The sequence below is a fragment of the Copadichromis virginalis genome, linkage group LG13 (assembly GCF_057382275.1).
Source record: "Copadichromis virginalis isolate Kocher_CV1m ecotype Utaka linkage group LG13, C_Virginalis_male_GT1.1, whole genome shotgun sequence".
Lineage (NCBI taxonomy): Eukaryota > Metazoa > Chordata > Actinopteri > Cichliformes > Cichlidae > Copadichromis > Copadichromis virginalis.
This window is the reverse complement of record NC_140630.1, coordinates 10,185,734-10,203,704: the sequence shown is the minus strand read 5'-3', so window position 1 is coordinate 10,203,704 and position 17,971 is coordinate 10,185,734. Positions and strand designations below refer to the sequence as shown.

The window sequence follows — 17,971 nt, the reverse complement described above, 5'->3', positions numbered from 1 at the left end:
ATTATAGATGAAGATCAGACTACTTATTTTATGACAAATCAATACAGGAATCTTTATTTGAAATATTTCGAAGCATTTTGTTTCAAGTTATGGGTTGAAAATTTCATGTGTGTTGCACTTTTGACAAAATGCTGTAAGAACGCCTGATGTGACATCAGTGATTGGAGTAGTGCTTGAAAGTTTAATCAGCTTAAGTTGCAGCCAGGAAGTTTCTGACTGCATGTAATTAAATGTTATTTGCTGTTGTTTAGTGTTTCTGTCTAGTATACCCGAAGACAATGAGTTATTGCACACACCAGTTTCTTTTTTCTGAGATTTGCAATCAGGCTTTCTCTGTTGAGGTCTTTTATCAGTTTTGTGCTCACAAACAGCTGTTTTGCACTGATATAAAATTGATGTGAAATTGAACTTAAAGAGTATAATTTAAATGTATGCACAATCTGTCTCCACAATTTCTCCAGGAACTAAGCATTGGCACAATGCTGAGGATTTCTATCCCAGAGATTGCTACTTCAGACCTGGGTGAGTCACACATATATACATTTAAAAAAAATAAATCAAAGAAACGCTCTCACACATTTAAGAGTTGACATTGCAGCCGACAATGTTGGCGTGTACATTTTAAGTGAGACCACACACAGATCGCTTAGTCAGTGCGGTGAGGTCCTTTAATTAGGTTTGAGAGCCTCTCTGCATCGTGTCCACAGTGACATATAATCTTGATGTCTTGAGGACCATTATGAGGCAGACACACATGGGCAGCAAGCACAAAACATTACACTGATAAACACTTTCACAACACCAGAATTGTTAATTTTTTTTTTTAATCTATTAAAGAGGATAGTTAAATCTATTGTAAATAATAGATGTAGCTCAAATCTTTATATATGGCTTAACAGAATGATGTTGTGCATCATAACTACTTCAGGAAATGGAAAGGAAAGGTCATACATGTATGAACTGAAAGCGAAATGTAATGTGTGTCTGAACCTCTGGTAATAAAATATCTGGAAACAGATGGCCTGCTATGCTGAGGTGAATTGGAAAGATGACACAGTTGTTTTTAGATGTGCAGAAGCACAGATATCCACATCTGCTCTTATTGTGTAATCTCTTACACAGGCTTGATGTAAAAATTAGTCAACAAATCTATTTGGTGTTTTCACTGTTTTTAAAAAGCCTGTTCTTTTGCTAAACCATTAACATCAGTTCACAGTGGGAATAAAAATGGAGGGATCTTCTTCTTTTCAGGTAGTACTAAAAGCTTTTAGCAGCTTTTATCTAAACAAATGTGGGGCAGCATCTTTGCCACTGCTGATAAAACCACTGTTGCCACTTCTTTTTTTTCTTTTTTTTTGGTTAAGGTTTTCACCTTTTGGCTTTACTGAAATGTCATTATCCTTTCAGTTGTTTAAAAGTACCTGCCGGGGGGGGGGGGGGGGGGTTAATAACATTTTTAAGATCCAACAAACAGATTTGCATAATATATATTTTCTTGCTATGTTGTACCACAGCCTTTGATTATCTAATCAGCATTTTTAGATAATCATCCAAAGGTATTAACTTAAAAAAATAAATGCCTTTTTTAACTTTAAACCTTCCAAACTTTTCCAAAGATTCTGACTGTCTGCTCTGTCTGCTTCGTTTTCTTATGTAAGATTTTCCACATGAAATGGAAAATTACTGTTTGTTTTTCTGGAAAGACCACTCAGCTGGTAAAACAAACTCTATGGTATAACAGCAGACAGACCTATTCATTTCCCCGATGATTTCATTTCCCAATAGCACATAGTAGCTGATGACCATGTACTTTGTAATAATTAAACTAAATTACAGATATTTTTTTTCTAACCAATTAACTTTGAGGTCAGCTGGATGATTTCATCTGTTGTCTACCACTAGTGGATCTACTGTGACCATGAACCTTCTCTTCTAGCTTTTGTTCGTTTTTATTTTTAAAGCCTTCATTGTCACTAAGCAGTGTGTATTACTCTTGCTGCCTTGTGTACCTGCCTTTGTGTCTTGTTCATATGTTGCTCTCCATTATTTTGTAATCGATCCTGTAGACAAGGCTTTCTTCCTCTAATGAAATGGCATTTAGCTACCTCTTTCTTGACCTTTCCAACTCTGGGTGTCCAATTAAGATTCCCAGTGATGTTGATTAAGCATCTGATTGGCCAGAGTTGTTAGGAGACATGGTAGCGCTAATTACTGTTGTTGTGGTAGTTAGTTTGTAATTTCCATTTTTCTTTTTGGGGGGTAGAGGATGATAGGTGGAAATTGTCAGATCAGGATGAGATTCATTAAAAAAAATCTGTTAAAAATAATTGTATTGCACTTTTTTTGTGTTTGTTTCTAAACTTCCATTTGTCTGTGGTTGGTAGCACAAGTATTAGAAAGTTTTAGCTCTAGTTTTAAGCCTAGAATTCAGGCAGTGGTTTTACTGAATTTAACACTTTTACAATAACATTTCCACCATTTTCTACAGCTGAGAGAATCCAACCAGCAACCTTTTATGTATTTCATCTTTTCCTGTTTTGAAATTATTGCATCTTAGAAAAACTAATGTTTTGTTTTCTCACATTCTTAATGATTATTATTCTTAAACGTAATATAACTAATAAAACTGTACAATGGTTATCTAATTCCATCCATTATATAGAAAAAATGTTAGTAAATGTGTGTTTTCTGAATTGCCTCATATGATTGTGAATTTCACACCTAACTACCATGAACTGTGACACTTTTGCTATTTCCCTTGTTCCCCTTCGTGTATTTCAGTGAGAAAGTGCCTTGAGGCAATTCGTTTTATCCTGCCTAAGGAAGCTGCTATGAAGGTTGGTGGAAGTGAACATGTGGAATTTCAGTTACAAATTATGTATTAGTTAAAAACTTGACATTGTGCGCAGACAAGCAAAGATTCAGAATAACAACTTAACCAGTCTGCCAATAATTTTAATTCAGTGCATTATTAACTCTACCAAGGAGGTGTGTGCGCGCGTGCGTGCGTACGTGTTCGTTCAGATGATTACTCAAAAAACTATTGATGGGTTTGCATGAAAATTCTACCTGTGATTGGTCAGTCTGGATCTGGATCTTTACCCATGATTTAATTTTTTGGGAAAGGTTTCACATAATTGAATTTGGCCATCGTATGTTCACAAATGCATTTCAAACTGAAATGAAGGGCAAAAAATTGGGAAAACTTGTGTTGATGGTCTTAAGTAAATGTATTTGCAATTTAATCCAAATCCAGACATCAAGAAGGATGGTCTGAATCTGGGACTTGTGTATGATATTGTGTAGGAAATTTTATACTCAGGAAAGGTAACCTCAAGCTGTGCTATTTATAAGCACTGAAACCTTTAGAGCGTAAGCTCTCCATCATGTTTATTTAAATGTTACTCAGTCGTGGTTAGTGTACAGAGTATGACATCAGAGTTGACCAACTAACTGTCTCCAACTAATCAAGAAGGAAAAACAAAGAAGGAAATGTATACAATAACAGCCTCATTAGGCTTTGGCAGAAATTGTATAGGATCTCATTAGGTAGAGTAAGAGGCTGAATGACAAAATTATGTTTTTCAGGGCTTTATTTTCACACAAACATGCAGATATACTCTTTATTTTCATTTAGTTTTGCTAAATTCTTTAAATGCAACAGGTTTTGGTGAAATGGTATAACATCTACAATGCACCTGGAGGTCCCAGTGCCCACACAGAGTGGAGCCTGTTTGTCACCTGCTTCATGACACTGATGGGCTACAACACCGAGCGCCTGACCTGGACACGAAATGTGAGTCAGCATTTGTATTTTGTTTTTTAAACTGTAATTGTAATTTCCAGTTAATGTATTGTAGAAATGGCTTTCCAATTTGTTTCATAATTAATGACATTTGCAGTCATACTGAGTAGATTTAAAAATGAAACTTTCAGTAAAAATCTTGTACATTAATACAAAATGATTCTTGGCAGCCAAAAGCCTGGTCTGCTTTGAACTTTTTTTTTTTTTTTTTTTTTTTTTTAAATTCTTGACTAGAAAAATCCTATTGTGGCTTTAAACTGTAATTTGCATGTCTTGACCTTGCTCCCTGTCCTCCTTCCTACTTTCACAGCTGCATTTTGAAATGCCTCTCTCTCCAGTGATTGCAGCCAAGAAGGCTCGTCCCTCCGATGGAGGTTCTGATGAGGTGTGTTACTTAAGTGTGAGCTGTTGTGATGTTTTAGAGCACAATTATCAAGCTTGATTACAGCTTGTAGACTTATAATCCCTTAACAATCAATTATGCATGCAAGGGTTGTCTCACATAGTGAGACAGTGAAACAAGTGTTATAAAAGAAAACACAGCAAAAAGAAAGTGCTTCAATACTCTTGAATATACTTATATTATACTTATATACTTTTGAATCCCCCAAATTGCAGATTTTAGAAAGTAATATATATCACTAATGATTTCTAGTCTCATGAAACATCCCTTGACTTCTTTCCATGTCTTAATTTTCTCAGTTACTAAAGTTACATTTGTTCTATATACTGCTTGTGGTGGCCCCTTGGCCAGAATTTCCTGGAAAAATAATTTCTTGTTTCTCTGTAAGAGTTCCCTGGTTAAATTAATGATCTAAAATAGTGTAAAATTTTTTCTTTTTCTTTCTTATATTAAACAGTAATTTTAAAGGTCAAATTCATGCTTTAGAAACTGTTGTTTTGAAACAGTTTCAGCTATTTTCATTTTAGCTTGTTTGCTGTTTACTTTTGCTATTGTGTTTATAAGTTTTAAGGACATAATAAAGCCTTTAACCTAAAGATTTTAAAAATACATTTTAGTAAAAAAAAGAAAAAAAAGAAGCAACCAGAAGTAAACCAGTACAGTCATGGAGAACTCTGTGTGATGGGAAATCCCAGTTTACTCTTAGGAGGGAGGGCAGTGGGGGGGGACTGTAATCTGTCCTACAATCCTAAACATAGTTACACATATTTGTGCTTTTGTCATTGAGGAGATTCACATTGGCACAATGTGTTCCCTTTCCCCTTGCTGTAACCCTAAATCTGAAACCCAAGTCTTAACCCTTGAAGTGGCCCCTCCACAGTCTTCTTTAAATATTCCTAATTATTGGTTGGCTTCTTAAGTAATGTGTTCTCATTAGAGCAAAATATGGTTGGAAAATGTCAGTTAGCTGGAGGCTTAGGCTGTAGTGTGTGTGTGTGTGACCTGAAGAAATGTGTGAGTCACATTAGACTGGACGACAGTGTCAGCTTCTTACCTCTGTTGTCTTCATGCTGCATCAAAGATGTAAAGATGAGGGCAGAATTGTTAGAATTATTTCATTTCTGAAGGTTTTCCCAAGTCAGAGCAAGGTATGTTCAGCATAGCTTTTTCCAAACATCCCAATTTTTAATTTGGATACCTAAATTATTTTAGTTTGCCCACAGAAACACAATTATTTCACGAAAAACAAAATCAAACTGAAAAGTATAAGCCCCCCGATGATAGACTCGACCTTTGTCTTCAGTTCACCTCACACATTTTCAGTAGGATCAGGGCTTTGTGCTGTAACATCATTTTGGTCTTTAAAATCTAGTGCTTCATATTTTGGGTCATCGTTGTGTTGGCAGACGAACTGACAATCCAGACCCAGTTTGCTGCTGCTTGAAGTTTTCTTTCAAAACTAAATTGATGAAATTCCCAGTTCCAGTTCCATAATACTCCCACCACTGTGTTTCACTTTAGGGATGATGTTCTTTGAATTGCATGCCTCTCCCTTTTTTCTCCAAACTCATTCATCATTCATATTATTGTTTCTATTTTGCTAACGATCTGCATCCCCTTACCAATCAAATTATAAACAATGGAGAGCCATGAGTTGGACCAAAATGCGGTCTGTCTTGTCAAGTGACCAAATGCACAGAAATGTCTCAAAGATCATTTTGCAGTTCACATAACATTTTACTGACTGTATTTGATGTTTTGGTCTCTGGTTTTAAAAGCTATCTTTTTGACTGGTGTTTATCTTTGTTTCCTCTCCCTGTAGGACTGGGACTACTTGATGGGGTCCCATTACCACCGTCAGATGAATTTCTTGCCCGTTGCCACTTCACTGGATGCCAGTGGCAATAGTACAGTCACTTCAGAAACTGAAGGCCTGTGCACTGTATGTACCAAACACTGGGTGAATCCATATACTGCATGTTCTTTGATTCTGTTTGTTTGTTGGTGTATTTGGGCTTAGACATTATGGGTATGATTTGTTGGAATAAGAGTTAATGCTCACAAATAGAGGTGTAATCAACCATACTTCTTCTTCTTCCATCACCACCTTATTTTTTTTCCTCATTCAAATTTCCTGATAAAACAATGAGAGATTCCCAGCACACTGATTGTAGGTATATTCAGTATGCCTGCAGACTTTTGTGAACTAGCAAACTGTAGTCATGTTGATTTGACTGACCTTCTTTTGAGTCTCCTTGATTCTGTTTCCATAGCACTGCTGATTTGTATTGCTTTATACACAGAGGTGCTTTCTGTTATTTAGCCTATATTCCTTTTTTGTGATTATTGTTGTGGACAAAATAGTTGAAACATGAAATATTATTAGAAAAGGGAGCTCAACACTGCAACTATACCACCTTTAATTTGGTTAAAGGAAAACCACAGTAAGTAAAAAATTGTGCAAAGAACATAACACCGAATTTCATTTGGTGTTATTGAAGGGCTGCTGGAGCTCACCTTAACTGTGGGGACAATTCTGGCAAAGAAGAGCAAAAGACATTGGCATGCATTTACTTGTAGTCTTCCTGATTGTTTTTGCACGATGTCATGTCAGTATAAGTTTGCTGTTATATCTCCAGGCAATTACAAAATCTCCTGTTACATCCTGTTTAACCTGTTCCCCCTTTAATTTAATGTTTCTGCTCTTTCTTTTTGCCACTGAATGTCCTAGGCTTCTTCTCCCCCCAGTCCATCTCTGAAGTTGGACAGTTCAGCTCCTCTGTTCCCTCACATCCCTGCACTCTTCTATGTCCTCCATCTGCTCTATCAGGAACTGCAGCTGGATGAGCTGCAGCGAGCGAGAGCTTCATCACTAGTCTGCCTGCTGCAACAGCTGGCTAGGTAACCATTCTTCTAGCTGTCTGTGTGTGTGTTTGAGGTTTTTATGTTTCTTTTTTCTTGTATAAGGAAAGTAAGTTACATTCAGTTGGCTTTGGCTGTCCAGATGACCGAATCTTTCTATAAGATACTTGTCCAACATTTTTACAAGATCCTGTTTATTTTTATGAGGCGTAAAGAAATGCTAGCCTTGAGCTGGGCGACATTTATCAAAACAAACAGAACCTTGTTTAATTTTCCACTGGTGAACTCAAACCACGAGAAGAAAAGAAAAACACACATTGTTTTCTGTGAAAGCTTGTGTTGTGTGCCATCCATGCTCTTTACTGAGAAATATACTTCAGCAGGTTGTTAAGTGACCTCGGTTATTGGTGACAATGACAGTAACAGAATAGGGAGAGTGGGAGAATGAAGTACTCTTAGAGTAATTGGCCTGTATTGTCAGTATGTGGGTTGTTATGCAAATATGGTTCTAATTTTTGCATTCTCTGTACTTTATTAACTGGTTAAGCTGGTTAAATGATGATTCTGATGGTTTCATTAGGCATTTAACTGGCACGATAACAGTTTTAAATAAGTAATCTCAATGCCTTAAATGAGCAGTTGCTTTAATTTTCTTTGCAGAATTTACAGTGGAGTTTTAGGATGACCTGTTTTTATGTTAAATCTAAAACAACCTGTTAACATAATGTCAAGACATGACCAGTCTGTTTCCTCTGTGCCTGTGAACTGCAGAGACCAGTTTCTTTAGTTTTGAAAGCAAAAATGAATTTCAACTGTTTCAGCTTCAAGGCTAACTCCTAAACTTTTATCATAGAGCCATGCTATTGCATTGCATAATCATTGTGGTTTGTCATTATCTTCCTTAGTCTTGGTTGAAAAGGACACTGGATAAGAGCATATGTTGCTCTAGCAGATCCATACAGATATATTCAACATTAATGGTGCTTTAACAGAATGAACTAGTCACAAATCAACTTTGCAATGTGCTCTAATCCTCACTCATACCATCATGGATGTGCAGTAATAACAAACCTGATGGTGCTTCTTTAGCCCAGATGATACAACACTTATAGTTCAAAATATATGATAGAAGTACCTTCTTTTCCAATTTGATAGTGATGATAAATATTATTCCGAGTTTAACTGTTAACTGCTTTAAAGTGGTGAACCCGTGATTGTCAGTTTTGAAAAACTCAGTCTCTCCGTGTTGTTCTTTTTCATTTTTTTTCTCTGGATTAGGTCATTTTTGGTGCAATCCCAAATACATGTAAGCCAGAAAAATCCTCCCTACATTTCCTATAGTGTTATAAATATTTTTAAGTAGCTTGGTTATATGAGGCTTCACTTTACTTGTAATCTAACTAAACACTTTCTTGAAGAGTTTTTTGTCTTAATTGGTCATGTCAAGTATTAATGAATACAGTGTGATATTTATATTCTACTGACTTTTGATATTTGCTTATATATCCATTTGTTAAGTAAATTATGGTCCCTTTTTTAATACTACAGTCTAACTAGGGAAAACTGTGGTTGGAGACTATGGCACAAGTAGAGATCAAAACTGTAACCGTTTTTTTTTTTTTTTTTTTTTTTTTTTAAATTCAAAACGACTTCAGTGTTTCAGAGCAGTGATAAAACAGCAATAAGATGGAGTCCATCTGCTATCTGTTTGCTGTTGAATGGGGTCAAGTTGGCAATTATATGCAATCTGTGTTGTGTTGTTGGTGACGTTTACATACACAAAAATTGCACAGTATAAAGTATTGGAAGAATCTTAGAGTTTTGAAACAGTAATTCATAAAATCCACCTCAAAAAGTGACATAGTTATTTCAGGACTGTGATTTAACTGTCAAATGACACAGGTGCTCAGTAACCTGGATTTTATATAGGAATAGAACCTGAATACAGTTGGCAACCAGTTGAGTCAAGAACACTACTGCAAAGAGACACATCACAGATGAGTTGCACTCATTGGCACAGACTGATTCATATTGATTTTTGCAATCTGTTTGCATTTATAAATTAGAAGGCAGTTATTTGCACTTACCTTCGCCTGTGTGTTTGAGAGTGGTTGGAGTTAGTCAACAATGGACCGCAGTTGGTTGGAGACAGGTTTCCTCCCTCAAGGTGACCTTTAGAATTGCTTTGCAATCCAAAATGGTCAGAGTTTTAGGGTCACCGCAACTAATTTGGCTGTTTGCAATCACAGGATAATCACCGATTTTTTCTTTTTCCTAGTCCCTACAGTGGTTGTTTTTACTCTAGTGTGACTGAACCATTAGAGTGAACAGTGGCGGATACAGCAATGAATAGTCACATTTTGGTCATTGATATATCATTACTTTGACCATACATTGCTCCCCGATTCCTCATAGAACCACATCTTGTGCATCTCCAGTTTCAAAACATGAAGAATGCAATGGGGGGTATTCTCATCTCGAGGCTTTATGGCAGCCACAGTCAACTTCCAGTTACAGTTTATCATTATCATTAATTAATATAGACGCTTAAAAAAAGAACCAACTTAGAGAAGGAGCACAAGACATGGCTAGAAGTAGAAGAAATAAAGAATTCAGATGAAAAAGATTACAAACCTGGATAACTGTACGCTCCTTACTGCGTCCCTGTGCAAAGTGCACACACAGCTAGAATCTGTAGGAATCAGGGGTTTGTACCAAGATTAAAAAATATTGATTATCTGATGCTAAGCTGAAAGATAATGATTCATTGCTGTTAATTACTTTCACTGTGTATTTAATTACAACCTGAAACACGTTAAATGTCACAGAGGCTATTTGAGCCATTTTTAGACTTTTCTTAATTACTTGCAGCAATTTAGTCCAAAGCTGTGCAGTGAAATATGCATGTGTGAGTCCTAGTACATGGTAGACTTAATAACCCATTGATAGAAGGTTATAAACCTTATGTTCTTCTAAGTAGAAAAAAAAATACTGTTAAAGAATGCTAATGTATGTTTGTTTCTGTTTGCAGAGATCTTCAGCTTGAAGAGTATGTGGATCTGTACTGGAGAGACTACCCTTCAATAATTAGTGGCTTCACTGAGAGCTGCTTGATAGACCAGGGTAAGGCTTATTTAATTGTCTGTAACATTATCAAGTCAGGAAACGGACAAGACATGTTAAACAGGAGGATGGATGGTCTGCTGCTGGTAAAAGCTGTTTTAGCAGCCTTCCTTTGTATTTCTTGGACTCCTAAAGGTGCTGCAAATGTAAACAAATGCAAAATAAATTTGCATGACGAGGCACTGTAACGTGTAATCTTCCCTCAGTCCAGCTGTGGTTTTCAAAAACTGAGCTAGCTTGTCAATTGTTGGATTGTGTGTTGGTGTGTTGTTGTTGTTGGGGGTTTTTTTTTTTTTTGTTTTTTTTTTGTTTTTCTTCTTTCTAAATATGAGATGAGTGTAATGTTACCTTATGTAGGCTAAGCAGTGATTGGTTCACAATATTCCAATCATTTGCATTGCTGTTATGAGATAGAGCACCATTGAACAGAGGAATAGTTTTTTACACGCTTTTGAGGCCATTGCACGGTTTCTTTCCACAGGGGTGGACTTTCCTGCTTCCTGGTAATTTCCTGCTTGTGATTGACCCGATTGGTTTTGAGTGTGAAATTCTACCGATGGGCATTCCCAACACATAGCACTTAAAATTAGTCTGAATATAAACAAGGTTTAGTTAAAAATAAAGACTCAGTGCGGGGGAAGTTTTCTTGTTGTCACTAAGTTTTCGTGACAGATGTCCTAAAAATTATGTGAACACCTGTCAGGTGGTTATTTGCTTTGTGACACGGATACTTGCAGGGTTGAATATAAAGTGTTGCTGTTATTTTGTGCACGTGGTTTTCTGAGAAAGGATGAAGTGACATAACCATCCAGCTCCCTTTTATCTCTTGTTCTTTTACCTCACCCACCACCTTTCTCCCTCCTCTTCCTCACCTGGCTTTTCTTAGCACTGATTTGCCAAATGCAGCGGCCGTCTTTCCTGAGACCAGAGCCTCCCTGTGTGTTCAGCTGGCTCAGTAGCTGCTTGAGAGGAGAGGAGAGCCCACCTTTCCCCTACCTGCCGGGTATCTGCCAGAGGACCAGACTGCTGGTTGTGGTACGATTAAAGCACATCTGTCATTTTATAAAATAACTTTCTTCAAGTATAGTGAGTGTAGCTTACTATCTATCTATATATCTCCAAGAAGTTAATGCCGTCCGTCTTTCCTTTTTCTTAACTTGCTTTATAGAATTGTTAGAAAGCTGCAATTCATGAACCATATTTCCTTACCTTTTTTTCTTATTTCAAAAATAAAATATTAAGCACCACATGTGCAGGTGACACTCAGGCATTTGTACTTTCGCAGTGTAAAAATGATGTTGCTCTTCCTTTTTTTTGCATAGAAATGGATATGCAGTGCTAAATAAGAAGGGCCTAAGTTTTGGTGCTTCATATCACTCTTAAAAAGACAGTACTCAACAGAGAGACATGGATACAACATTGGTCATATTATCATGTTTGTTCAAATATTTGTTCACAAATTTATGTGCTTTGATTATGACTGTGGCACAATTTTTCGTTACCGTGTACTGGCTCATATTTCGATGCGCACAGTATCTCCTGAATCGGCAATAGGAAGAGTAAAGTAAAGTGTGAGAGCACTCTAAATCCCCTCCTTGTAAGCCTAAATGCCTCTTTATTAAAGGTTTTCCCCTTCACCACTTAGAACAGGATGGAGTGAAGAACTGAGGTTCATATTCATCCATCAAAAAGCTTTGATCACATCAGTTCATTGCAGTTCACAGAACAGTTTTATTTAAATTATCCCTTTCTTTTTTCTTTAGAAAATATAACTGCTCTTCACTGGAAATGTCAATATTTATTTTTTTATGCAGTAAAAATCTATACTGTGCAAGTGTTTTTGTATCATATTTACATCTCTTCTCTTAACCTTTTTTCCAGAGTTATGCTCTCTATGTCATTGGAGATGAAAATGCTACTTCAACAGATGTATCCAAGTACCTAGCCAAGCTTTCTGCAGGTTTGTTAGTGACTAACCTTTAAGATCATTTTCTTGCATGCTGCACTGTGTGTTTCTCTGTGGGTATGCATGTTTGGGTTCATTTATTGACAACCACCCCCTATTAACTGCCAGTCCCCTGCCTTCATGCTTCAGGGCCCAGTAGCACAGAAAGAAAGATGAGTGACGCAGGTTTGTGTGTCACCTGATTTCCTTTGTGTTTATTTCAACAAAAAACAATACAGCGCTAAGGTAACAGCTGTTGCTGCAGGTGTTGGATGAACTTTTGCCTTGACTTGGACACTGGCTTTGTGTGAGAGATGCTTGAGAATCCAGAGTGACTTTTTGAGCACTATGTTGCTATTTTTAATAAACAGATGCCATCCCACTCAAACACAATCCCACATTCATCAGGAACAAAATGTCGCCTTTATTTTAAGTGTCTGTGAAGGTTCTCAGTCATCCAGGTCATCGTAGTCAAAGGAGCTTGCAATGAAAAGCGTCTGGACTTCTTTAAGTTGCTTGAAGACGTTTCACCTCTCATCCGAGAAGCTTCTTCAGTTCAAAGGTCAAATGGTGGAGAGTCCCAGATATAAACCTACTATGAACACACCCGAAACTCTGGCTGATTGGGACCCACACCCAGTTTCACACCTTGGCTCAGGCGATTAGAGGATCATCGGGGGGTCCTTTTGTCCCTCTGTGGGGGGATACTCCTACTAGGTTTATATCTGGGACTCTCCACCATTTGACCTTTGAACTGAAGAAGCTTCTCGGATGAGAGGTGAAACGTCTTCAAGCAACTTAAAGAAGTCCAGACGCTTTTCTTTGCAAGCCTTTATTTTAACCACTCATTTTAATGTTCTTTTTTTTGTTCTTTTTTTGGTTACAGTTTTTACTACAGATTTGAAAATGCTTTAATATATTTACCGTATTTTTTGGACCATAAGACATACTGTTGACGAACGTGTCTGTTTTCATACATAAGGTGCACTGGATTATAAGGCACAATAACCGAAACAAAACAGTCAGATACGTCAAACTTTACTCATTCTTGCTTCCTGGCAGCACGGTGACATGGTACTGATAGCACTGTTGTCTCACAGCAAGAAGGTCCTGAGTTCAATTCCACCATCAGGCTGGGGTCTTTCTGCATGGAGTTTGCATGTTTTCCCTGTGTTTGCATGTGTTCTCCCGGTACTTCGGCTTCCTCCCACCATCCAAAGACATGCAGTTTGTGTCTCTGTGTGTTAGCCCTGCGACAGACTGGCGACCTATTCAGGGCATACCCCGCCTCTCGCCCTATGACAGCTAGGATAGGCTCCAGTGCCCCCCGCGACCCTGAAAAGGATAAGCGAATGAATGGATGGATTCTTGCTTCCTCCACTTCCGTACCATTTATTCATCAATGCTGAATTCTCTCGAAGCTGCTCTATTCCCATGTTGTTGCAGTATATTAATGACTAACCTCGTGTTGTGGATGGGTTATCTCAGTTGTTCTCCTGACTGAAGTTTAGTCCGTTTACAGCATACCGGCCATGCGATTGCATTTTCCCCTAACCATCGAGAACCCGCACGTTAATTCTTTTGGAATGGCAAAAAGTTAGCGTTCATCCTTCAGCTTCAATTATGCTAACATAGCTGTCTCGCTAGCGATCACGTAGCACATCATTATATACCAGCTAGTCCAACTTCAGTAACCATACAAATGTCACTGCTGTTTAGTTTTCTGTCTTTGTTTATGTTGGAAGTGATAGCAGAGCTGTACATTTTAATTTTTTCAGAAATCTCTCACTTATAACATGCTATATCATGTTTAGGTGGAAACTAGCAAGGTAACTTCCTGCTAACCTCCAGCCCTGTTAAATTTAATACATTGTTTTCATGGATGCCTGGATGTTAAACTTAATTGTTACACCTGGTAAAGCAGCAACGCTGATCATCTTATTAAAGCTGAAAGAATTTATGGTTTTTAACTCTCACTGATGCTGCAGTGTTCATTTGACTTTGGGTCCAAAACTCCGTCCTCTTAAGGTCCCAGTCTGCGAGGCCCCTGACTACGGTAGCCATAATGCTCCGACAATCCATCTAGCGGTGTGGCTTCGTAGCGTACCAAAGTTGTACTAAAACATTTTGACAGATTTTTCAGCGCCGTATGCCACATAAAATTGGTTCGAGGTCAGTAAGCACAACCAGAATTCATACATAAGGCACACCGGATTATAAGGCGCTCTTTCAATTTTTGATAAAATTAAAGGACTTTAAGTATGCCTTACAGTGCAGAAAATATGGTAAGAGCTGCAAAAAGAGTGCCAAGCCTGATTTGTAAATTCATTGACCTGTTTTCCTTGCTGCTGATTTTCCTCACCCCCCTTTCTCATTTTCATCAGGCCAGAAATCCTCTGCCACTGAACCCCAAATAAGAAGGTAATTCATCTGACAGAAACATGAGCAAGAGCTTTTAAATTTCTTCTTTTTTTTTTCTTTTAAGGCATTGAAACAGCTAAAATGAATTCTGACATACAGGATACCAGCACATTCTTTTGTATTATTTTTCTGTTTGTTAATATACCCCTAAAGGTCAACTTGTAAAAATCTTATACCTAATAACAGTTAAAGTTTTCCGTTAATTTCTCTTGTATGTATGTTTTCTAGACAGAGCAGTGTTAAAGTGATGTCCTCCAGTGAAAATCTGGCTGAGCAGCTGGTGGTCTGGCTCACCTCACAGGGTAAGAGAAGTATGTCTCTTAAAAAAAAAGAATCTATATTCAGAAAGGAATGTTGAAGCTATATCCTCTTTTTCGCCACCACAGTGGTTTACATGCATATTTACACATTCACACCTGTCCACTGAAACCAGTCTGTGAACCTGAATGTGCTTTCTCACTGCTGGGTGACATGTTTGCTGTGTGAATAAAGGTTTTAATATTGGTTTTTAATATAAGTGTGCTTCTTAAATCTTTTTATTTTAAAATGGGTAATGTACCCTATGATATTTTAGTTGTTCAGCTGTGAGCTGACAATAGTATAAAGCATGTACATACAACAGTTGTAGCAGCTTTTGAGTTTCACCCACCTGTTTGTGTGTATTTATGTTAGCGCTCAAAGGACACTGCCTCTAAAGCAGAATATTCCTTGTTTCTAAAAAACTGTGCATTTTTCACTGGTTTAGGTTTCACCCTGAAAGATTTGGAGTCGGTCCCCTTTGGTGTGGCTTTGCCTATTAGAGAGGCAATCTATCGGTGCCGTGAGCAGCCGTGTTCTGATTGGTCAGAGGAGGTCTGTCTTCTGATTGGAAGACAAGATCTTACCAAACAAGCCCACAAAATGACCCTTGCCAAGAGCAAAGCTGTGAGTGTAAAAAAACTTAAAACCTAAATTATTTAGATAAAGATGGAGTTCAGTGTCTGCAGATTCTAAAATAGGAAAGTAAGTTTTCAAAGTTTTGGTTCTTTTTTGGCCTTATAATTTGTGTGTTTCTCCAGTCTGTAAGTTCAGGCCTGTCCTTGGAACCTCCTGCAACCACAGAACCAGATGAGGAGGAGGATGGGATGTCAGACATTGTTCAAGAGGTAAACAAATTCATAAACATGTTTATATATTTTTTGTTAGTAGTGTGTTCTGTAGAAAAAATTCAGATATTTATGTCTTCTTCTCACTAGGTCACAGGACTGATTTGGAGTCAGGATCTGAGGGTCCAAGAGGTCAGGAGGCTTCTGCAGAGCTCCAGACCTGTCCGGGTTAGTGTTGTCCAGCTCCCAGAGGTGTCTGACCATGAGTACATAGAGGAGAAAGAGAACAAGTGAGTATAATGCATGCATTTGTCATGAACATCTTTGGTCTTGAAACAGAGACAGCAAAACACCAGTTCTAAAAAGGCATATGCAGTATATATTTCTGTACTGTTCTGTGTTTCCTTTCTTCTCCCCTAATCTGTGTGGTAAACTTATTGGCCAGTTGGCATTTTTTTAGAATCTGTGATGTTTTTATAGTTTTTATCACCTGCCCTGTCCATGTCCTTGCCTTCTATAGACTCCTGCAGCTGTGTCAAAGGACCATGGCCCTGCCAGTTGGCAGGGGCCTCTTCACTCTCTTCTCTTATCACCCAGTACCGACTGAACCTTTACCTGTCCCAAAACTCAACCTCACAGGTATTTTAAGTTTTCAGTTAAAAAATAAAATCTACTGGAACAAGTTGACGAGAATGTGGAAATTTGTAAATGGTTCATTTAACAGGAAGATAAAATTAGTTTGTGCAATAATAAAAGCTGTTGCAGTACAATTTATCACTGTCCTAGAGGAAACATAACTTTCCAAAAAAAGAAAAAACATTGTAATTATCTTTGCTAAATCAGGAACAAAATATTCCAAAGTTTAAGAGGATTAACGTTTTAATAACTACATGCATTTGCAGATTATTTCTCATTTTTATTTTTCTTCCTCAGGCCGTGCCCTTCCGAGGAATACTGTGGTAGATCTGAACAGCGGAAACATTGATGTTCCTCCCAATATGACTAGCTGGCCCAGTTTTCATAACGGAGTAGCTGCTGGGCTTAAAATAGCCCCTGCCTCACAGGTGAGACTGAAATCATTGCATGTTTAATCAATCAGTCTGTTACTTAGTAAATACCCCAAAATGTTAATGTTGACAGGCCTATAAATGTTTTTAAAAATTAAATTTTTATTTTTTATTATTTTATTAGTATTTTTCTATTAGCTCTACCTGTAATTCTGTAGAATAATTTTAATTAAAACCCGCTAGCTTGTTCCACAGCTTCAGTTTTATCCAACCTTAAATGTAAAACATTTTACATTGCTTATTCAACATCGTGTTTATTTACTACTTACCTATTTCTAATGTCATTGTTATGTTAAACTGGAGAGTATTGAAAAAAATATGATATTGATGCTAACAGATTTAAGCATTTGATGAATATTTATTTATACTGTTCAGCTTGTTTTAGCTTTTAGCTTATAACTCTGGCTAAAGCTACTGTCATTGTGTTCCTTCATAATTAACAAGAATGGAGACTTCCAGGGTTTTGGTCCGATTTCAGCGAATCTTGCACACAATGATCACTTAATGGGCATTAGAGTAGTTGTACGGGTAATAACTGTGAATGGAACGTGAGCCATATTAGTTACAATGTCACTGTTGTTCTAGTTTGAGTGTCTTTTATTCTTTGGGCAGTGTAATGCTAAATGGATATTAAAACTGAGCACAAATAAAATATTCTAATAATTGTAAATACTCAAAAAACCTCATTCTCTTGCAACAAAGACATTTATTAGTGTTATACCAATAAATATAGTTTAATTTTGTTTTTTGTTTTTAAGGTGGACTCAGCCTGGATTGCCTACAACAAGCCAAAGAGCCCTGAGCTGGCTAATGAGTATGCAGGCTTCCTTATGGCCTTGGGGCTCAATGGACACCTCACCAAGTTGGCCACGCTGAACATACATGACTACCTCACAAAGGTGCACACCTGTCTACACACAGGCTTACATGTGCTGGAACAATTTCAGTATTTCTTTGCTATGTTGAGTTTTACAGCAGAAAGTAAGAAGTGTGCGTAAGTACATGTATAACACTCTACACTCAAAGAATACTTTGTACTTTAAATGCTCAGTTTAGAGCCGGTTGTGCTTTAAATTTTGTTTTCTTGCAATAATTTAGAGCTCCCGCTTCTGTCACACGCCCAACTTACAAAGAACGATAAGATGAAAACAAATTTGAAGTTAAATACAGTTTATACACAAACATGCGTCATAGCTTGGCAGCTAGTCAAAGTGAAACTTTCCCTTGTGAGAACTTAGACATGAGACAACTCCTTCCAAC

The 17,971-nt window shown here is 37.4% G+C and overlaps 1 protein-coding gene across 1 annotated transcript in view; it reads left to right on the top strand.

Annotated features, from left to right (window-relative positions):
• Nucleotides 1–17,971, top strand: part of anapc1 (anaphase promoting complex subunit 1) — a 60,343-nt gene that overhangs the window by 9,233 nt on the left and 33,139 nt on the right. Inside the window, exons 17-33 of the mRNA XM_085477186.1 lie at nucleotides 462–522; nucleotides 2,782–2,837; nucleotides 3,665–3,796; nucleotides 4,116–4,190; nucleotides 6,031–6,150; nucleotides 6,940–7,109; nucleotides 10,102–10,193; nucleotides 11,080–11,228; nucleotides 12,075–12,153; nucleotides 14,523–14,559; nucleotides 14,788–14,861; nucleotides 15,305–15,483; nucleotides 15,618–15,704; nucleotides 15,795–15,934; nucleotides 16,165–16,283; nucleotides 16,578–16,708; nucleotides 17,470–17,610. Of these exons, the coding sequence (XP_085333312.1) occupies nucleotides 462–522; nucleotides 2,782–2,837; nucleotides 3,665–3,796; nucleotides 4,116–4,190; nucleotides 6,031–6,150; nucleotides 6,940–7,109; nucleotides 10,102–10,193; nucleotides 11,080–11,228; nucleotides 12,075–12,153; nucleotides 14,523–14,559; nucleotides 14,788–14,861; nucleotides 15,305–15,483; nucleotides 15,618–15,704; nucleotides 15,795–15,934; nucleotides 16,165–16,283; nucleotides 16,578–16,708; nucleotides 17,470–17,610 (1,842 nt within the window). The remainder of the gene's footprint in view (nucleotides 1–461; nucleotides 523–2,781; nucleotides 2,838–3,664; nucleotides 3,797–4,115; nucleotides 4,191–6,030; nucleotides 6,151–6,939; nucleotides 7,110–10,101; nucleotides 10,194–11,079; nucleotides 11,229–12,074; nucleotides 12,154–14,522; nucleotides 14,560–14,787; nucleotides 14,862–15,304; nucleotides 15,484–15,617; nucleotides 15,705–15,794; nucleotides 15,935–16,164; nucleotides 16,284–16,577; nucleotides 16,709–17,469; nucleotides 17,611–17,971) is intronic.